Source organism: Gymnoscopelus microlampas, assembly GCF_963454915.1.
Source record: "Gymnoscopelus microlampas genome assembly, chromosome: 7".
Lineage (NCBI taxonomy): Eukaryota > Metazoa > Chordata > Actinopteri > Myctophiformes > Myctophidae > Gymnoscopelus > Gymnoscopelus microlampas.
In genome coordinates this window covers 38,695,866-38,718,179 of record NC_139944.1, presented here as the reverse complement: position 1 = coordinate 38,718,179, position 22,314 = coordinate 38,695,866, and the positions used below count along the sequence as shown (strand labels likewise).

Sequence of the window (22,314 nt, the reverse complement as noted above, 5' to 3'; positions counted from 1 at the left end):
GGTTCTCAGACCATCATCAGCTTATTTTTACAATCATTAGATGGTATGATAATAATAATAATAATACTGTGTCGACTTTCTCAACTATTTTGAATCTGTGCAATCTGAACTATTGAAAATCAGAAGGTAATGGCCTGTTAGGGACGGGGCCTGCCCTTAAAAAGACCGAGAAGCTTATACAGCTTGTTTCAGACAGAGGCTGAAATTAGGGTCTTTAAGAGTCAGCATAATATAAGATAAACAAGGAGTTTTTTGAACTGTGAATCATGCAACGCTACAGTAGTGAAGTCCCAGAAAAGAATACAACAGCTGGAAATGAGAACAGGTCACCTTTAACAAAATAATATGAAACCCAACTAACTTGAACTTGCCAAGGACAAAAAGGAGGAGAGGTACTATTTTTACTTGCATGGAGGTATTCTACATAATGTAGAATACCTCACATGCAAGAACTAATTGAAGACATTTGGACAAAGGGACCACTCAGCCCTCAGAGTGGCCAAACAGGCACTGGATACATACTACACTCCCACCTCGCCGTGGGATTTTTATAAGAACACTTTAATTTAATAGATTTTGTGGAGGAATCATGACCACGTGGTACCTTCCTTTAGATAATTTTATAATGTCAAGTTACTTTTTAGAAGTCAAAATGTTATCAGCCAGCCTTTTCCAACAACTGTATAATGGACAAATGGCAGACATACTGCCCTAAGGGGCTACATTTTCAATGACTTGATATCTGGATCTTTTTTTCCTACCATATACAATGAGGCAACCCATGTGTTAAAAAAGGTGCAGTGTATTATAAATAAACCCTAACTCCATCATGGTCATCTTATTTTCTATTTTTATTTTAATTACGACCGTAGCAGATGTGCAATCTCACGCTCAATATGCGCCTTGATGCTTTGTGAGCTTGTAGATATTTTCAGCACCAGACCAGACAGTCGTAAAGTATAAAACCAGGCTTTGGTACATAGAGTCCAACTAAGACTCCTGATGATCACTTCTATTGTGATTCTCTGAATGAACACTGACTGACCTTGAGGTTCACATACATTTTGCATGAGGCCTTTCTATCAAATACACACACACACACACAAACGCACGCACCCATGCGCATGCACGCACGGGTGCCATGTGTGTGGCAGGCCATGCATGCCACACACACACACACACACACACACACACACACACACACACACACACACACACACACACACACACACACACACACACACACACACACACACACACACACACGCACACACACACACACACACAAAGTTTATAAAGGATAAACAACACCCCAGTAATGGACTGTTTGTGAGGATGCAGACTGGAAAGTGCTTGAGGTGTCTCAAAGCCCTGGGCTCAAGGCTCAGAAAGTTGTTTCCCTGTAGCTGTCAGAATCCTGAATAACCACAAAACACTCAAACAAAAGAATACTACGGCTAAATAATGCACAATGTTACTTACACCTCAATGATGTATGGCTTCTGCCCATTCGATAAACCGTGATTCTAAAGATTCTAAATCTGGTGTATTTACATTGCATTAATATGCTTTGTCCCGTCAAAATAAACAAATAAATAAATAAATAAATACATGCAAAAATGTGTTTTAAGTGAATTCTTGTGTCTCTATGTGCATACACACACAGAACCACAATACATGTTTTGTGTGTGAATATGCATAGCATAATATGCAATATAAACATACGGTAATAGTGATTGTATTCACTCATTTCATGGCAAAAAAAAATCTCAAAATCACACGTTTAGCATATTAATTAAAACAAAGGATGCTGCCAATACATAAAACAAGCACGTAATCCACGACAAGCAGCAACCAGCACTTGGTCTGCACTTGACAATCTTGGAAACGGACCAGCCAACCAACTGACCAATCAAGAGTGGCACACTAGCCGCAGTCACTGCAGCTGTAATTCTTATTAAGTGAAACGGCTGTATCCATGTTATTACCCTTGAGGGAAGTTAGCACAACAAAAATGTATAATGTATGATCTATACATTATTGTACACCAATATTGGTGTAAAGCGAGCAATGGCCGTGTACAATTTGAGAGTGCTGAGAGGGTGAATATGTGATTAGGCAACTGACCATATGCTGCACTTTAAACTGACAGTGTGGTGCCAGAATACAAGCTGGTGCCTGCTAAGGTAGTTTACCAATGCACAGGTCATTATCCTTAAAAGTGTATCATTGGTTACACATATTGCGATATGATTATTAATATGTATAGATAGACGAGTGACGGCGGCAAATTACGCAGGGTAACACTATAGACATACACACAGTGCGGCGTAGTTAGGCAACAGTTTCTGTTGTGTGTGATGTCCAGTGTTGCCAGATTCTGTGAGAGAAACAAGCAACCAGGTCTAGGAAAACCAGCCCAAAAGAAGCGACTATGGGCCACATGAGAACTTTAACATAATGCATCAGCTATTTGAAAATAGCAGATCTACAAGCTCACAACGTGTCGCGATGCGACGAGTTGTGAGCTTGTAGATCGGCTATTTTCAAATAAAATCTTGCTGGGAAGTTATAATACGCAGATCTGGCAACCCTGGTGATGTCAGACCACAGCTCAATCAGAGAGAGACAGAGAGAGGAGGGGGGGACTTAGGGGGAGGTGCGACAGAGAGAGAGGGAAAAAGAGAGGGAAAAAGAGAAAGAGAGATTGAGTGGGGGAGAACGGGAGGCAAATGGGGAGAGGTAGGACTAGGGAGAGGTAAGGAGAGGCAAGGAGAGGGAGAGTGTATTACACCCACACAGTAACCCGGCCAATGCAGAGTACTGAAACCTGAACACGCCGATTGACACGTTGCGAAGCGGCACTTGTCGGCTAAGTAATACCAGCAATACTGGGGCGAGTTTCGCACCACAATTTCTGCGCGAGTTATAATATAAAGCTGACATTACGTATTATGCCCATAATGCACATGCCTGACGTCACAGTACTGACATCATAGATTCCTGCCATCATAGACTGGCCTCGAACTACCGCGCAATAACCTCATGGGCAATGCTAGGTACTGATTATAGACAGACACACACAACTGCAACGCAGAAACGAGATTATAGACAGCTTCACACAGTATTGATGTCATCATCGACTGGCCTCCATGTACTTTTTGTGCATAATTCACCCATGGGCAATGGGTACGTCTACCAAGACACACACAGTAATGATGTCATAGTGCTGACATCATCATCATTGACAGCCTTCAAGGACTCTGACAACTGGGTACTGACGATGAGGCAAGCTGATCTACAGTGTTCAGTCTTCAGCATTTTATGTGCTACACAAGTGTGAGAAAGTTTTTGTCATACAGTATACATAACAATGAGAGTGAATCGGAACTGTTTCTTCCTCGATCTATGAGCACAAAAGCAACGGATGATGGACATTATTTTGCTACAAGGTGAGGTAAACCATGCTACAAGGTTCAACATATTTTTTTTTTACCAATTCAGAGCTTCTCAAACTCCTTGTGCTTCTATCCATAGTTAATTCAATTTGGTCTTCTCTGCCAACTGCCGTTCACAATGCTGCAGGGGGTTACATTAACCCATTCAATCCGGAAACGCATCGGTGTCATATTAAGATTTCTTTATATATTTAACAACATTTTTAACTAAAATCTTTGCTTCTGGGGATTCAACAAATGTCTTCAAAATCCTAATAGTTGTAGTATATAGTATAGTGCTATATATCAGTGGTTCTCAAACTTTTTCATGTCAAGGAGCACCCAAAATGATATGTAGGCTATTTGTCCACGGACCCCCGAAATATTTTCGTCCAGGGACTCCCAGAAGCAAAGATTTTAGTTAAAAATGTATTTATATATTCAAAGATTTGCACACATTTTCATGACCCCCCCCCAAATCAAATTGCAGATCTACAAGCTCATATGAGCTTGTAGATCTGCTATTTTTGAATAGCCAAAGAAATTACTAAAATCACACAGATGCGTTCCCGGGCTTAATGGGTTAAGATGTGGGAGGGGTCAAGAGGGCCCTGAATCATCAGTTATGAATCATGAATCAGGCCATTCTTAGGTCTGACATGCTTCAATGTAACAGTGGTTCTCAACCTGTAGGCCGGGGCCCACAGGTTGGCCGTGAGGATATAATTAAAATAAACATGCTCTGAAAATGCACGCGGCCCACCCATCTTCTGAACACTTAACACGGCGCAAACACTTTTAAGATTTTCAAGTGGCCTTACTTATGATCCAGAAAAGATTGAGAATCACTGCTTTATGAGCATAGTCAACTTACAGCAGTGTTTCCCAAACAAAAGTTTGCTGACCTGTTTTAAAGGGTCTGAGTAAAAAAACATTATCTTTCCTACAAAAAAAGAGGGATTTTGTTTTCAGAAATAATAATAATAATAATAATAAATAAATAAATGAAAAGAAAAACATTTTAGGAAATTCTGGTAATTCTTGCTACTAGTCCATACCCGTGGGGGGATATGCGCCCCCCACGCACGCGTCGCGAATTTGGTGTCCCGGGAAGACAACAAATGTTTCTTTTGGGTGTCAAGCTGAAAAGGTTTGGCCTCCTAGCCGAGTAGGCCTAATATTAAAGATAAGCACTGACCAGGCAGTATAATTTAACAGGACATTCTGGTGCATAACAAAATGTCAATCATTTTGGTATGGTCAAATACTAGGCTACTGTTAAATTGGAAATTATTACATGTTGGAAGCTTGAAATGTTTTACAATATTCAAAGGCAAAATTAAAAAGGCTAATTTTAAAACTAATTATAAAACTCACATTTATTTAAGTGGTGTCATTCAACAGTAAGGATATAGTTTACAGATGCTGGTGCCATGGAAATAACAACTCCAAAGGATATTTCCGAAGGACATTCAGGGCAATGTTTTCAGGACATTTGAGGTCCTAATTTCAGTGTTAGCAAAATAGATTGCCAAGCATTTATGTCTTCCATTTAATCATACGGAATGAAAAAAAAGTCCTCTCCTTGCCAGAAGGGAAACAAGTCAAGTACAATCATTGTAAAGGAAAACAACCTCTGACATAACCAACTAAAGCCACAAAATGGTCCTTTGCACAACCCTGGACAAAAACTACTGCCTTTAAAAGAATGACATAATTCAATCTCATGTTCAGAGAGGTTGCTTGACAAAAGCAGCAATTCTTCTTTTTACAGATGGTTTAAATTAAATGATCTACATTTATTAACCACTTAAACCCCGGCATCCGTATTATGAGGAAAGCTTTCGCTGGAAACAGCAGATCGACAACACGTTGCGTTGTGAGCTTGTCGATCGGCTATTTTCAGCTAAGGCTTTCCCCGTAATAACAAAAAAATGAAAATTGTATTTTCTAGAGCGCTGAGGGACTACGGTCAACCATATAGGGTTTAAGTGGTCACGGTAATCCTGAGTTTAAAGTATTAGGTCATCTGCTGCTTACATTACAATGAGAGCACCTATTGACATGGCCAATAGCCAAATGGTATTATGTAATTTTTCACTGTTTTCGTAAAAACACAAACATTTGTATTGCAGGTGACTAAAGCAGATCATTTCAGTACTGAATCACGGTAAAATGTACAGACATTACACTCTCACAGCAGGGATCAGCTGGAAATGTTCTTAAAATCTATTCTACATGTATCCTATGATTGTTCCTAGCTAGGAAAAAAAGACATTATCCTGACAGCAACACATTTCACTGCCATGCTATTAGGCCCAAAAGCAATCCAAAATGTGCTTTTGAACAACAAAAGTGAATGTCAAAATGGTTTAACTTACTGGTGGGAACCATTCCACACCATTTGTTTCTGTAATATGCAAGCTACAGCTGAGACTTCATCCAGGATAGCTCAGCTGGCACAACAAGTATAATGATACCCCCTGCCGCTGCGCTTAAACCATGTTTCCAGCACAGACGCATTAGAGGAAATGTAAGCATTTAACCGAATGTCACTCACAAGGTTATTGCATCTCTCCACTGCTTGCTGTGCATTTACATGATGCTGACCAAGCTGCGAAACACAATCTACCACAAAAGCAGTACTACTGTATCTGCTGTACTCAGGCATACTCCGCAGCAACGGGAATATCGAAGGATCTCCGGTGCAAATTAGTCATTTTAAATCCTTTTTACTCGTCTAATGATGTCTTAATCCTTATATTATATTATAACATATCAGCTTCAATCATAGAGCAGCGTAAATCTTATGACTAATTAAGTTGTTCACATCTATGGTGTCGGCATATTCATTACCTAATGCGTTGGCTTTCTGACTCTAGCTCAAACTCCTATATCAAACTGAATGAACTTTTCTTCAGTTAGGAACAGACACTCAATTAAGGAGTTACTCTTTCAAGCTTAACTTATTTGTTGGACGGTACAGTGTCTCCCCCGAGCAATTATGTCCCGAAAATGTTGTTCCTCACCAAATCAATAACGATCCATGCTATCGGTGTCCTGCTTAATGCAGCAGTGAAGATCTGCAAGCATCAACCAATTAGGCAGCATCGAATGGAGGTTTTCTATGATGTGATGGTAATGCAGAGTAAACAGCGGGCAGATGGAGATTTTCCATGACACGGCAGTAATGTAAGTTAGACACTGCACTTTACCTGTACTGTGGAGAAGGGCTCCCTTCTGCCTCACATCTAATGGTAGCTTGCTGGTCTGGAGAATTGATAGGTAAAATGAGGTCACTGGGCTCTGTCGTCCATCGTGGCCCTTGAAATATTACATCCTCTGCACAGGCTAGAGAAAGGGAGAGAGAAAGGTCATGATACTTCAGACAGGAAAAAAAAGTCCCTTTAACCTCCAGAGAAAATAGTGCAAAGATGGAACTCAATAAAGGATTTACAGTACAGAGTATTTGAACAAACAAGTTGTGGAATGGCGGTCGTTGATAAATACACTGTGATCGGTTTTCTTTCTTCTTTGAAGGTTATTTGTTAGCCCATTAAGACCTGGAACGCATCTGTGTCATTTTAGATTTCTTTTGGCTAACATTTTGCAAATCTTTTAATATATTTTTTTAAAGTGAACATTTGTAACTCAAATCTTTGCTTCTGGGGGTCCCTGGAACAAAAAAACAAGATGAGGGTCTGCGGCCAAATTACATCATTTTGGGGGTCCTTGACATGAAAAAGTTTGAGAACCACTGATATAGCAACATAGTTTTTTTTTTTTCAAAGAACTGTTAAGATTTAGAAGACATTTTGTAGAATCGGCCTCAGGTCTTAATGGGTTAAAAAAAGTGACTGAGGTGGTACAGAGCAAAACCAGTCAAAAAATGCTTTCATGTATTATGCTCCACACAAATGGAACAAACTTCAGGACTCTCTGAAACTGGTGCGATTGGTCTCAATAGAGACATTCAGGGTGCTTCTTGAGGACACACTACATAGTGACCGCACCCGTTTCATATGTAACACTATGTTTATTTGCATCTGTGACATTGTAATGTGATTCAAATGTTTGTTATTGTTTCTCATTATGTATGTATTTTTTATGCTGTTATCAGGGCGTCCTTGAAAAAGAGAGCTTGCTCTCAATGGGCTTCCCTGAATAAATAAAGGAAAAAGAAAGAAAGAAAGAACAGATCTGATTAAGACTCCGTTTACGTTTTTAAGTTTTAAGTTTATGATAGCCTGGCAAAGCCTCCCGGTCGTGTGAATTCACACTATCATGTGTTTTTTGCAGACCGGTCTGGCCCCAAGCGCTGGGGATGGTTTACCAGGCTATCTATGTTTATGATATTATGTGAGCACTTTACATTTTTCCAAACCATTTTACTATATCTGTAAAAATACAAGAAAAACGAAAATGTAGGATGTGACTTTGTGTATTATTTTATGCTGCTTTAAAGACGGGGTGCCGGGATTTTCAGTGATTCCCCCCCCCCCCCCTAAAACATAATCATCAGGTATTATGGTTATACTAGGAGGAAGATTCTTTTCAAAAAAGTGTACAGAAAGTGTTAAAATTATGTTTTTATGTGGGCACGCCTCCAGTTCATTAAGTATACCTGGTTCTCACCTTAGCACCTCCTCCACCACCTTAGCACCACCCACCTGTCCTAGTCCCTTCTCCACCTCATGCCCACACCTGTTGTGTTATGATAATGAGGGGGAGGGTATATTTTTACTGTGTCATTAAATGGCTGTTTTTCTATTGGCACGTTTGACCCTCAAGGTTTCAGCCTCCAGGAAGAAACTCAAAATAGTCAGAGAAGACATAAAACATCATAAAAACACCACCAGGGGGCTTAATGAAGTTCTATCAACCTCATAGACACACGAAAAACAGAAAAAGTGCAAAACCATGGCACCACCTCTTTAATGCTGCAACATCTTACATTATATTTCAAAATATAGTGTAGGTACCTACTGTCAAGCAAAAGAACAAAAATGAGTTTATTATGAGATTAGTCCCATATGATCAGATATCTCCACCTACCGATACGTCTCCGACTCATTAAAACCGGGAAAGCATCTTCCGTCAATTTTTTATTCTAACCACTTTAACCATATTTGTCTCCGCCAGGCCGAAAGGCATGGCGAGAGAGTATGTTTTACCCCCTGTCCGTCCGTCCGTGTGTCCGTGTGTGTGTCCGTGTGTCTGTGAACAGCTAATCTCTGGCACCGTTGGCTTGCTCGCCGCGAAACTGTGCATACACACTCCCTGGATGCCAGAGCAGAACCTCTGCCCCAATTTTTTCACATGGGCCTTTTATAGCGCCACCAGGAGGCCGATTTGTGCAAAACACATTTTTGGACAGTACTCCTACAGATTTTGTCCAAAAATCCTGCAAATCAATACACAGTATCTCTATAGTCATTAAACAAAATAGGTCTTTCACATTTTTCATATTCCATCCTGATTGGCTAAAATTGGCTTCCAAAGTTTGCAGGAGTACTCAGTTTTGAACAAAATGCCTCAAATCATGAACACAGCATGCAATTTCCGTGAAGTTTTGCACGCACATTCCCACTAGGCCGAGGAAGAAATGCCACTTGAAATTTTTCAAATCAGCCTCATGGTGGCGCTATAACAGCCCGATTCGTGTTTTTACCTATAACTGCACCGATCTGTGTAAAACTTTGTATGCACACTCCCTAAAAGCCAAGGAAAAACCTTTGCCCTGCATTTTTCACATTTGCCCTTTATAGCGCCACCAGGAGGCCGACTTATGTAAAACACATTTTTGGATATTAAGCCTTCAGATTTTATCAGTATTTCACGGAAATCTGTACACATGATCTCTATAGTCATGTGATCAAGACAGATCTGTTAGATTTTTCATATTCCATCCTGATTGGCTAAGATTGACATCTAAAGTTTGCAGGAGTGGCCCGTTTTGAACAAAATGCTGCAAATCATGAACGCAGCGTCCGATTGCGGTGAAACTTTGCACGCATATTCAAACTAGGTTGAGTAACAAATGTCACCCTCTTAACGCCACCAGGAGGCCGATTTTTTAAACACTTTTCTTTTTAATATTACCCCTACAACCTTTGTCCAAACAACATGCAAATCGGTACACTTTATCTCTGTAGTCAAGTGATCAAGATGGTTCCGTACTATTTTTCCTATTCCATCCTGATTGGCGAATACCGAACATTGCTGGCCCACAACAACCTACCTGACCTGGCGGAGACCTGTGCTCCGAGGAGCACTTTTTCTAGTTTATACTTTGGCTATTACTTTGGCTATTCAAAAATATCAGATCTACAAGCTCATAGCGCATCACTTTGTGCCGTGCTATGAGCTTGTAGATCTGCTATTTTGGAAAAATAGTGAGAACAGCCGTTAACAAACCTACGCTTACTTCTTTGTAGAGTAATCATATCACCACCCCATTAAACTGGTCTTCCCTAAAGACTTTGGATTGGTTCTGTAATAAGAGTTTTTTTTTGTTACTCTCTAATTGTTTCCACCCAGTTTTAGCAACAAAAAGCTGGGACCTTCTCTATTGAGCAAAGCGTTTAGAGACTTGTGAGTCCATAATGAAAGGAATAATCTAAAATCTTGTTGACACACATTGTGATAAGATATGCATATACTGCATCCACCAAACCCTCTGGTAAATGCATATAAATAAAGTACCATTTTTATCTGATTATAAGTACCGTTTTTATCTTCTATCTAAGAGGACGGGACGGTACAAACAAAAGAAGACATGGTAGAGGATATGGATCTTCAGCTTGGTTTCGTTTTGTTGGGTAAAGATTAAAAACGACATTAAAATGCAGAGTATGTCCTGGGAATAACTGCATTAATAAGCATTGTGCTTATTAATGCTATGATTAAACTGGGACAGTCAACATCAGTTGCCCAGCCATTACAAATAGTTCATGACTAAACTGGAAAATCTCCACATCAGGGATCAGCATTTTAAAAATAATTTCTTAATTTCTTCAGGATTATAACAAGATTTACTGAATAATTGACTTAATTACTATGATGTAGTAGATTTTCAAAAACCTTATTCATACACTAATACACACAAGCTGCTGAGGATAAAAGGATGTACAAAAACAGACAACATGAAGCAAAAGTCAACAGAAGGCATGTTAATACCAGACTCCTTTGAAAACCCTGAGGAAGACTTCATTGTCGAAACGTTGGTTTCTTTTTAAATACACTTTTGCATCGTGGCTTAGAGCTGTGCGGCCTCATCCTTTGTCAATAGCAGACTCCTTGCAGATTGTGGGGATATTAATTCCACAAAATTAGACCTAACAGGTAAATTAACTCTTGACACATTCTCATTATGAGGTTGCCTTGTAGATATGAATCAACAAAACAAAAATAAAGGACAAGTGAATCATGTATTAGCTGTGAATTCAATTGCGAGAAAATTAGAGAAAATATTAAATTAAATTAAATAATAATGCAATTACAAATTTGAAGGGGGGAGACATTTTCGGGATTTCATGTTGTTTAATTCATTGTATAAAATGATTGTGTACCTATTAAAAATGATCACTTTGTAGATTAACACTTGACCTAAATGTCTATTTCAATCACTTGAAAGATCGGCCACCCTAATTACTTCAAGGAGGAAAATGACATGACACGTTAGAATGCGGCACAAACATTATGCAAAGCTCTGGCAATCAGTGAGGCTGATTTGTCGGGTTAGCCAATCAGGGATTAATACTGGTTTAGCTGCACAAACGTGATTATCTAATTATCATTGGCATTTTAATAGTGTAACTTCAATTTAGACTGACGAGTGTCAGTTCTTGTTCGTATGAATATTGTATGTTGTTTTATGTTCTGATGTTTTATGTGGACCCCAGGAAGATTTGTGGCCACGGCAGCGGAAGCTAATGGGGATCCGAATAAAGAATATGAATATGACGCTCCGCCAATCCATGAAGCCGACGGTTTCGGTTGGCCAAACAGGGAAACCGATGCATGCAATCTCCAGAACACACAGAGAATTTCTGCCTCTTTCTCAGCTGACAGGTACAGATATCCGTGGGTTTTAGGCTCTCAGAAACCGTTGGTCCGTCCCAATTGGTGCCATTCAGCACCGCACAACTCGGGGTCATATGAGACACACACGCCATGTTTGAGACCGAACGGTCGGGCGCTTTTTCGAGTTACGCCTGGGACACACAGACAGAGATTCCGTTAATTATAGTATATATAAAGATAGATATCTGAATAACAGTGATCAAAGCTACTGAAGCAACAAATTAAATAATGGTTTCATCTTTATTTACACAATCATGCTGTTTGTTGTGTTGTAAATTGGCTATTGTTTTCTGGAAGCTTGCTGCAATGTGTAGCCTTGGCAGAATAGCCCCATTGTCTACCGGTACTCTGAAAAAAACCTAAGGGCCCTGCATTATTTTGTGGCAGTAGCATGAGGCATGTGGCAGATGGGCAAATTGACAATCTCCTGAGTCGCAGTGGCGTGTATTTTCCCACCTGTGTGTTTGGTATTTGGGGTTCCTTATCGCTGTATGCTGATGTGGCAGGTGAGACGCAGAAGGGGTTGGGTTGTTGGCAAATCAGTGCTGCACTGGTTTCAACAAGGATCACAACCGCTAGCCAGCCAGCTTATAGCGAGGCGTGCAGCACTCCATTGCCAGATTACATGCAGACATCTTTGCAGACATCATTGCTGTCTGGCAGAAATCTTTATTCTATTACAATAGTTATTTTTTGGCTCGGGTGGCGCAGTGGTTTAGTAGCTGCCCACCACCGTGGAGCCTGGGGGTTTGAATCCACCCAGGTGCAGCCGTCTCTGTCGAGTGTCTAAATGAACACAATTGGCCTGTGTTCGGGGGAGGTAAGGCGGGCGGGGAAGGTGATATTTGTCACTACACAAAGTTTTGGACACACAGTTTACACACGACAGCGACAATGTGTACAGTATGTTGTGATTGTCTGTTTCGTTTATATGAATCCCTCAAGCTGGAAAAAAAATGTGTGAACTATGTTTTGTATGCGTTTTAACATTCCCTATCTCTATACTATAGAAATTGCTGATTTACAAGTTTGCAGCTTAAGGGGGGGCCCCCACGTAGGATGGGTTTAAATCATTTGTCATATCTGCCCTGTGCAACATTTGTTTACCAAAAACACAATTTAATCATTAATATATTAAATTACTGCCGCACAGACCCCATGCAGGCGGCCATCTGCATGATTTGTTTGGCAACTATGAACTGAGCTTACAGACTGGGCTTAACACTGACAAACACACTCAAATGTTTACTGCGCAGGGAGCATTGATCATGCTCATAACGTTTTATAACAATCTGCCCATTAATGCTTTAGATAATGTTGTGTGAAAGTGGAAGTTTTGGCCAAATGGTGGTCGACTGGAAACGCCATTGGGTCAACAAATCACCTATTAGATTTGTTTATATCTTGTGTACAATGTTGACATGTTGGCCTGTAGAGGAGATTCAAATCTCATAATTTTTACCCTGCCCGCATGCATGGCAGCATATTGTAATTGCGTGCGTGCGTGCGTGCGTGCGTGCGTGCGTGCGTCTGTCTGTCTGTCTGTCTGTCTGTCTGTCTGTCTGTCTGTCTGTCTGTCTGTCTGTCTGTCTGACTGTCTGTCTGTCTGTGTGCCTGCCTGCCTGCCTGCGTGCCTGCCTGCCTGTCTGTGAACAAAATAACTTGAGGGCGCTCAGGGCGGATGGCCAAATGTTCATGAAACTTGGAATGATCAGTAAGCTGCTTTGAAGAGATTATTACATTTTGGGATGTCAAGGTCAAGGTCAAAATGACATGCAACAACTCTAAATAAAGAGACAGAGAGACATAGAACAAGACATGGTGGGTGGTGGAAGAGTTTGCATCACCAGGTGCATTTTCAATTGTTGGTGTTTTGTGTTCATATTCAAGAATCAAGAGGGTGTATGAGTGGGAAGTATGAGTAGAACTAGTGACAAATAAACCTACTTTATGTACCCTATGGGAGTAGTACCGAACTGAGTAAAAGTAAAACTACTATCTAAATAGTGAAAAGCCAATAATGGTCTGTATTAACTGCTACAAAAGGCAGAACAAAGAGCAGAATAACCTGAATGTTAATACCACTAGTACTGTCCTTTAAGGTTAGTTTGCTTGGAGCTTACTCCCCCGAGACGTGGGTGTGAATTACCCATGAGCCAATTTGAATAACATTCATTGGGATTTACAATGTCATTTGTGCAAAGGTTGACATTCTTGTAGAGTATCTGTATTTCTCCTCCTCAAATCCCGTGTGGCCACAAGGGCAGAACAAGGTACACTAGCAAGTAGATTGTGCTAAAATGCAGAGCCAGTTCCATTCCAGGGATTCAGATAATAATCTTGGACATGTCATAAACAGGAATAGGAATGGAATCCCAGGTGCCCCTGACGAGTGTATTGTAAATGAACAGCGGGGAGGTTGCTGTGGGAATTGGTGAAGGACGCCGTGACAAAGATACCTTAATCAATATAACCTTATTGGTAGAGTAGGATAAGCATTCTAAAGTTATGATCCCAATGTTGATGGAGAGTATATATTGTTTTGTTTTGTTTTCTCAATAGGGATTGGGGATGCACCATGGAGACCACCATTTTTATTCACTTTCCGTGACATACCATGACATACACCAGTGAAGAACTCGTGTGGGTGGTTGAACAGGAGCTCATTCACACACGAGCGCCCAGGCACGTGCGTCATTGGTGGATGAGACGATTTATCCCGGAAGTAGTTTACTTCCATAGAAGTAGTACTTCTATAATTTAGGTAATATTTTGAAACGGTAAACACCGCAAGCCGACACGAGAGGCTTTGGATTACACTGTGAGTGCTGTTTTGGAGTTTATAACCAGATTTTATATAGTTTTGCTACTGTTAATCTTGGCCTGCGTTTTACTTCAATTCATCACATATTTTCTTATTTTTTGGATTCTTCATTAACTGTAAAGGAATGTTATGCAAATGAAATTTCTCCGTGTATTCAAGACATCACAGGGTGAGTAAACGATGGAAATAAAGTCATTTCTTGGCTGAACTATTCCTTTAAGAAAATTGAAATTAGAAATCGCCTCAAGCTTTTAAAAGAAAAGGTGTTAAGACTTGGATGGCCACAATATCAGATGCCGTTCATCTCCATTAAAATGTGTAGTAAAATGTCTTACCTGCAAGGCATCCAGTGATTGCTAGAAGTACAATTTGTTTCCATAGCAACATCATCTTCAATTGCCAAGGGCAAATATGACTCTCATCCAATTGCTTGTGAATGACAAGCTCTCCTTTGAATACAGAAATCTCAATCTGAGGGGAAAACAATTAAGGAAAAAGTTTAAATAAATGATAAGCATTAATCAAAACAAAGACGATTAGCATTGCCTACATACTGTTAGAACAATTGTGTTTAACTAGTTTACTGTGAATTACTGTCTGTAAGAGGTATGAAAGGGAATCCTATTCCTAGAAGTACAGTTACTATACTGTCTACAACTTGAGAATACAACCCCAGAGCTAATTTCCATGCCAAAAAGGAAACAAAACACTTGCAAAATGGGTATGTTTTTTCTTTACAGCGCATTTTGTTTCATCCTGCATAACAAGCTCAATTCTACTTCTTCAGAGGGAAGTGAGGGTGGGAATGATTGACCTCAAATGACACTCTTCTCTGCCTACTGTATCTGACTATTAATAGGAGCCGGCAGACAGTGTTCTAGTGTAGTACTCTGCAGTAAAATGCCACTTAATGCTACTTCAAGGGTTTGGTGGCTAAGAGACTGTTAGCTAATTTTACAACTCAATATGCATGTGTTGCCTTTAATGTGTGTTCATTTAAGTGTGAGTGTGTTCATTTAAGATAAGATAAGATCAAATAAGATATTTTATTTGTGTCATGCAGCTCAAAGTGCTTTGAAAAAAAAAGTGCTTTGCATTAAACACTTTTGTAAAGCACATAATCAATCAATGAAAAAGTAAATGGAAAATGAAATCCTACATCCTCCATTAAAATTGGCTAATGGGAGGGTGGACCGGCCGGCGGGCAGACCACGGCCACATCACTCTGACTCAGACATAACCATAAACAAAACCGATACGCTCATATATAGGCAGGACCACGGCCACATCACCCTGACTCAGACATCACCATAAACAAACCCGATACGCCCATGTATAGGCAGGACCACGGCCGCGTCACTCTGACTCAGACATAACCATAAACAAACCCGATACGCCCATGTATAGGCAGGACCACGGCCACATCACCCTGACTCAGACATCACCATAAACAAACCCGATACGCCCATGTATAGGCAGGACCACGGCCACATCACCGTGACTCAGACATCACCATAAACAAACCAGAAACGCCCATATATATGCACATGTCACTATGACTCAGACTTGACCACAAACAAACCCGATACGGCCATATAAAGCATGTCACTGTGACTCAGACATAACCATGAACAAACCCGATATGGCCATATAAAGCATGTCACTGTGACTCAGACATAACCATAAACAAACCCGATATGGCCATATAAAGCATGTCACTGTGACTCAGACATAACCATAAACAAACCCGATAAGGCCATATAAAACATGTCACTGTGGTGTGACTCAGACATAACCATAAACAAACCCGATACGACCATATGTAGGCACATATGGAGATCCGGTTGTCTTCGGCCACAGATCCGACCGCTATGCCCATATTATGGTCACGTGCATATATGGGACCGACCAGGTGCTCCATCGTTTGGGAGCATAATTGAAGAAAGATGCATCTCCCGTTTTCTTAATGCATAATTATGCAAGCCTGCATTAGAGGAACTAAGGCTTTAGAACAGGGGTCTTCAACAGGGGGTCCGGGACCCCTAGGGGGTCCTCAGATTTACTACGGGGGGTCCGCCAAATCTTAGTGTGATTCTTACATTAGCCTCTTTAACCCAGCATCCCTATTCTGAGGAGAACCTCTCCTCAGAACCGCTGCGAGGCGTTGTGCGCTTGTAGATCGGCTATTTTCGGCAAAGTGGTTTGGTGTTGGCCTATGAAATCTATGAAAATAAAATTGTATAAAGTATGTATGTAATGGGGGTCCCTGCTTCGTCTCTCTTTCAGCTAGGGGGTCCCCTTGGACTGAAAACGTTGAAGACGGCCTGCTTTAGAAGATAGAAAAAACAAAAACAACAGGGTGTCTGTGATGTCGGCTGGCCCTATGAGAGCTTTATAAACAAGTAGAAGGATTTCAAAGTTGACATTGGAGACACAGGGAGTCAGTGTCAAGCTAAGACTGGAGTGATGTGTTCACTCTTTTTTGTTTTTGTTAGCAGTCTAGCAGCAGAGTTCTGAAGAAACCGTAACATTTCAAAGGACTTTTTAGGCCGACCTATAAAAAGTGCATTGCAGTAGTTAACCTACTTGAGATAAAAGCATAAATTAGTTTTTAAGCATCTTGCTGCTGAGTTAGCAATGGTCGTACTTTAGCAATATTTCTGCGATGAAAGAATGCTGTTTTGGTCATTTCGTTTGGGAATTAAACCTCAAATCCGAGTCTAAAATAACACCTAGGCTTGCTACTTCTGGTTTGGGGGGAGTCCAGGTCTTTTAAAGAGCTCGTCCCCTTTTGCTTTGGAGCTAAATGATTTATGTCTTATCCTCTTCTCGTTTCAGAAATGTATTACTCATTAATGTGATGATTACAAACAGGAAGCTTCTGCAATGTTTGGTTCAGACATGTACAGTATGTACATTTGTGTATCATCAGCAGAGCTCTATGGAAGGTAACATAATGTTCTCTAATGACATCACCTAAGTGAAAGCATATATAGTGAGAACAGCAGAGGCCCAAGGCAGCTTCCATTGTGCAACACAAGTTATGTCATATTTCCCTGACAAATGTCCTTGACAAATAATAATTGTGTTCAGAACCAGTTTAGAACACACTCTGAAAGGCCAACTCACACTCTGACTTCCTTGCATGTTTCCTTTCTGCCGTCCCCATGTGAATGCAGGCTATACAGTATACTGCTTAGAAGACGTAATGTCTAATGCAGTGGTTCTCAACCTGTGGTACTCCATTGGTGGTACACAGAGGAGTCTCCCAAAAAAGAAGAAAAAAGACAAAAGTGGAGTGAAATATTTGTATAGACCAATTATTTGTTTACTGTACCAACATTGAGACTGGACGCACAGGTGATTGTTTCATGCAATCAATTCCCAACATATTATTTTGGGGTGCGCTGGTTTCAGTTCATTCAACCTCCTCTTGTGTGTTGGCTAGAGAGGTGTGTCCTAGCGAGACATGACAGAATGGGTTTCATTTGGTGCAGACCTGCGAGCGCATACTGGTTCTTATCAGTGTGACGTCGTCTGTTAAGGGGTCTACACTACACAGGTAGTTCTTCTGACCAAGCAAGCATGGTTTAAATAAGCTCTCCAGCCGTGCTGAAATGAGCATGACAGCAGCCGTTAATAGAAGAATTGAGGATGGATTAATCACAATTAGAAATGTTGAAATTAGTTGTGCTGATTACTTAGACAGAGTTTCGGCAGAGCATCAGCCAGCACAGCTGTTGCTACTAAATCTACCAGTACCTAAATCTGGCATTAAAAAAATATGAATTTCTAAATTTTTAGTTACAATGAGATTGAGCTATCAGTTAAATCTTGTTTCTCTGCGTGGTATTTATTCAGTTTGGGAAAGTTGTCTGACTCACAGCAATCTGAATGGGTCTGGACTGGCTGAGTAAACGGGAACTAGTTATCTCTGTGTATTTCTGGATACAACACTCGCAAAAAGCCACCTCTTAATATGACACGAAAATTGGAATTAAACTGGAGTGGGCGGAGGAAGAGCCTACAGACTACAGACACTGACAGAGTGTGGTAAAGAATGCATGATGAAACCCTCGCATCTCACTCTCAAACGGCATCTAATAATCAAACACAGTACTGCCTGATTGACAAACCACTTGATTTCTTAACAAGACAAACTTAATCAGGCCAAGTCCATGATTAAAACCACCTGTATCACCTTTGGCTAATTAAAACACGCGGGATACCTGTGTGTGTGTGTGTGTGTGTGTGTGTGTGTGTGTGTGTGTGTGTGTGTGTGTGTGTGTGTGTGTGTGTGTGTGTGTGTGTGTGTGTGTGTGTGTGTGTGTGTGTGTGTGTGTGTGTCTCTGTCTGTCTGTCTGTCTGTCTGTCTGTCTGTCTGTCTGTCTCATTGTCTTGTCTGTGGCTCTGTCTGCCTGTCTCATTGTCTGTGGTTCTGTCTGTCTGTCTCATTGTCTGTGGCTCTGTCTGTCTGTCTGTCTGTGGTATTGTGTGACACACCCCATGGAGCCTTGAATTCATGGAGATTTTTTTGTTTTTGTCACATTCCTGAGACAATAATTTGATCAAATTATTGGCTTAGTATTGCAACAAAAACAAAAAAATCTCCATGAATTCAAGGAATGAATTTGCCTCCTGTGTTAACTGTGAATAGCTGAATAGGATGGGGTAGGTTTAAGCACAGGTCTGTATTTCAACATCAGTTATTATGGTGATCCTAGGAGAGCCAGATCTTTTCTGAGGTGGTACTTGGTGTAAAAAGGTTAGGAACCACTGGTCTAATGTGTAACGTAATGTTGTGGTGTGTGTGAATGGGCGAATGTTAGGTAGGCTACATTGTAAAGCACATTTGAGTGGTTGGATAGACCAGAACAGATGCTATATAAATGCAGTTCATTTACCATCTTACTATAAATGCAGGGAATCGCTGTAGGTACGTATGTATGTACGTCTGTAATCCACATCTCGAGTACTGTTCGACCGACCGACTTCAAATTCGCCACACGCGTCGCTGACGACCAGAGGGAGTACAGAGTGTTCACTAGTAAGAGACCACACCTCTGCTTAAGTTTAACGATTTATTGAAACAAAATGAGATGGACGTGGGACTGGATGAGGAACCCATGGTGGGGTGACGCAGAGTGCAAGTTGGGGAGTGTCTCGGGAGCTGACGGCCATCGCTGCTCTACTCGGGGAGCGGTCGGTCGTCTAGGCTCTGTCACTGTCCCCCCTGGATTCCTGGAGAAGTAGAGACAGAAGGGAGAAGAGCGAGAATCGAGGGGGAAGGAGGAGGTTGGGGTGGAGGAGGACGAACTTGAAAGCGATGAAAGGCAGAAAGAGCCGATCTACAAGCGCAGTACTCACGACCCAAGTTTGGTCTGTTGTGGGGCAGAACAAACAGGAGTTGAGAAATCACGGCTGTATTTATACTGTGGTGATTGCAACGAGGAATGGCTGAGGTGAGTGGAGGCAGGTGTAGTGGATAGGGGTGATTATGAAAGGGGAGTGGCTAGTGAGTGAAGGTGGTGTGGTAGACAGGGAAGCGATGGAGGACGGGGAGTGGCTGTGATAAGCAGAGGGAGGTCTCCACTCCTGAACTTGCGTTGTTATATACAACTGCATTTCACTAGTAAGAGACCACACCTCTGCTTAAGTTTAACGATTTATTGAAACAAAATGAGATGGACGTGGGACTGGATGAGGAACCCATGGTGGGGTGACGCAGAGTGCAAGTTGGGGAGTGTCTCGGGAGCTGACGGCCATCGCTGCTCTACTCGGGGAGCGGTCGGTCGTCTAGGCTCTGTCACTGTCCCCAAAAGAGCTAGTTCGAAGACGTGGATGGCCAGGAGGTGGAGACCGGATGTCTTTAGCTCGGGCACCGTGTCGCATGATCCCCCCTGTCCTTGGACCCTCAATCGGGCGAGGAAAACTCCCGCTAGGCTGGGTGGAGGAAAGAGGAAGAAACCTCGGGAAGGATCACGAGAGAGGGGACCCCCTTCCGGGGCGGACAGGCTGAAGATGATGCGACACGTTACGGTCGTCCTGGGTAGAGATGGGCGTTACGAATGTCGTGGAATTTGCTTCTGTCGAAAATGTGGTAGGCTTGGGAGGACCATCGACCGGGGATGCAAAACTACGCAAACTGCGGGACTTGTAGGACGTGGTGGGGGAACGCCAGGCAGGAGGAGTGGCAGGAGTAGGGGCGAGGTTGAATGCAAGGGGGTTAAGATTTGGCGGAGGCAGTCTCTTTGACGATTCGGCAGAGATCGTCTCTGGTCTTGAGGTGCGGCATTAAGGAACGTATCGCGGGGTACGCCGGAGGATGCGTTTGGAATGGACGGGGGCGAGTCGATCTGAACGTGATGCGTGGTGGATGAATGCACCTGTTGATCGGATTGATACGCTTGAGGGTGAAGGTGAGGAATTCGTGGAACGTGTCGGACAGGCTGGGGTGAGAGATGGGGCTGAGGGATGATCCATTGATCAGCTGAGAATGAGGTACGTGAGAATGCCATCAGTGGAAGGTGAAGCCTGTGTTGGTGTGAAATTGCTTGGGGGCGTTCCGTGCAGGCTGTTCGGAGTTTTGACTGGGGGGTGACGGAGGTCCGAACGGGACGAAGGAGGTATGATGTGATATCGGGGGAGTTTGAACGACCTTTATTGATAGGGTCGATCGTGGCTGTGTTGGCCTAGGAGATTAGGATGCTTCTTGCAACCATTCATGGCCCCAAAAAGGCACTGCGAAGCTATTGGGTGAATCGCGGACTGCGGTTGATGGGCGGAGTGGATGAAGGTGTTGAACTCGGGGACCAGGTGGAGGCGAACCGGTCGCCCTGAGGGAGGAGGGAGCGCTCGGCGCTGGGAGGCAATGGCTGAGAGGGGGGGGGGGGGGGGGGGGAGGAAGGGAGGCGCATGGAGCCGGTCCGAGGGGCGAGCGAGAGGAGGCGCATGTCGCCGGTCCGAGGGAGGAGGAGGCGCGCAGCGCCAATCCGAGGAAGGAGCGGATAGAGACGCAGGCGTCGAGGGAACTGTGTGCTGCGCCGATCCGAGGGAGGAGGAGGCACGCGGCGCCGATGGAGGCGCTCGTGGCCGGTCCGAGGGAGGAACGGCGGGAGGGCGTGCTGTGCCGGTCCGAGGGAGTAGCGAGAGGAGGCGCAAATCACCGGTCCGAGGGAGGGGGGAAGGGAAAGGTACGGTGTCGGGAGGAAGGGGAGCGCACGGCGCCGATGGAGGCGCTCGTGGCCGATCCGAGGGAGGAGGCGCGCAGCGCCAATCCGAGGAAGGAGCGGATAGAGACGCATGGCGTCGAGAGGACTGCGTGCTGCGCCGATCCGAGGGAGGAGGAGGCGCACGGTGCCGGTCCGAGGGATGAGGAGGCGCACGGCACCGGTCCGAGGGAGGGGGAGGCACGTGGCGCCAATCCAAGGAAGGAGCGGAGAGAAACGCGTAGCGTCGGGAGGACGGCGTGCTGTGCCAATCCGAGGGAGGAGGAGGCATCTGGCGCCGATCCGAGGGAGGAGGCTCTGGTCAGAGGGAGGAGGGGGCGCACGGCGCCGGTCGAGGCGTGCGGAGCCGGTCGAGGGAGGAGGATGCGCACGGCGCCGGTCCGAGGGAGGAGGGCGTGCTATGCTGGTCCGAGGGAGACGCAAGGCGGCCGGAGGAGGCGTGTTGAGCCGGTCTGGGGGAGGAGGAGGCGCACGGCGCCGGTCGAGGCGCATGGCGCCGGTCGAGGGAGGAGGAGGCGCACGGCGCCGGTCGAGAGAGCAGGGCGTGCTACGCCAGTCCGAGGGAGACGCAAGGCGTCGGGAGGAGGCGTGCTGTGCCGGTCCGGGGGAGGAGGCGGCGCGCAGCGGTGATCCGAGGGCGGAAGGAGATGCGAGGCATCGGGAGGAAGCGTGCTGTACCGGTCCGGGGGAGGAGGAGGCGCATGCCGCTGATCCGAGGGCGGAGGGGAGGGAGACACGT

General features: G+C 43.4%; 1 protein-coding gene across 1 annotated transcript in view; it reads right to left on the bottom strand.

The window, feature by feature from the left end:
* Positions 1–22,314, bottom strand: part of cntn3b (contactin 3b) — a 78,130-nt gene that overhangs the window by 41,265 nt on the left and 14,551 nt on the right. Inside the window, exons 2-3 of the mRNA XM_084061171.1 lie at positions 14,682–14,817; positions 6,653–6,788 (exon numbers count right to left, since the gene is read on the bottom strand). Of these exons, the coding sequence (XP_083917297.1) occupies positions 6,653–6,788; positions 14,682–14,736 (191 nt within the window). The 5' untranslated portion in view covers positions 14,737–14,817. The remainder of the gene's footprint in view (positions 1–6,652; positions 6,789–14,681; positions 14,818–22,314) is intronic.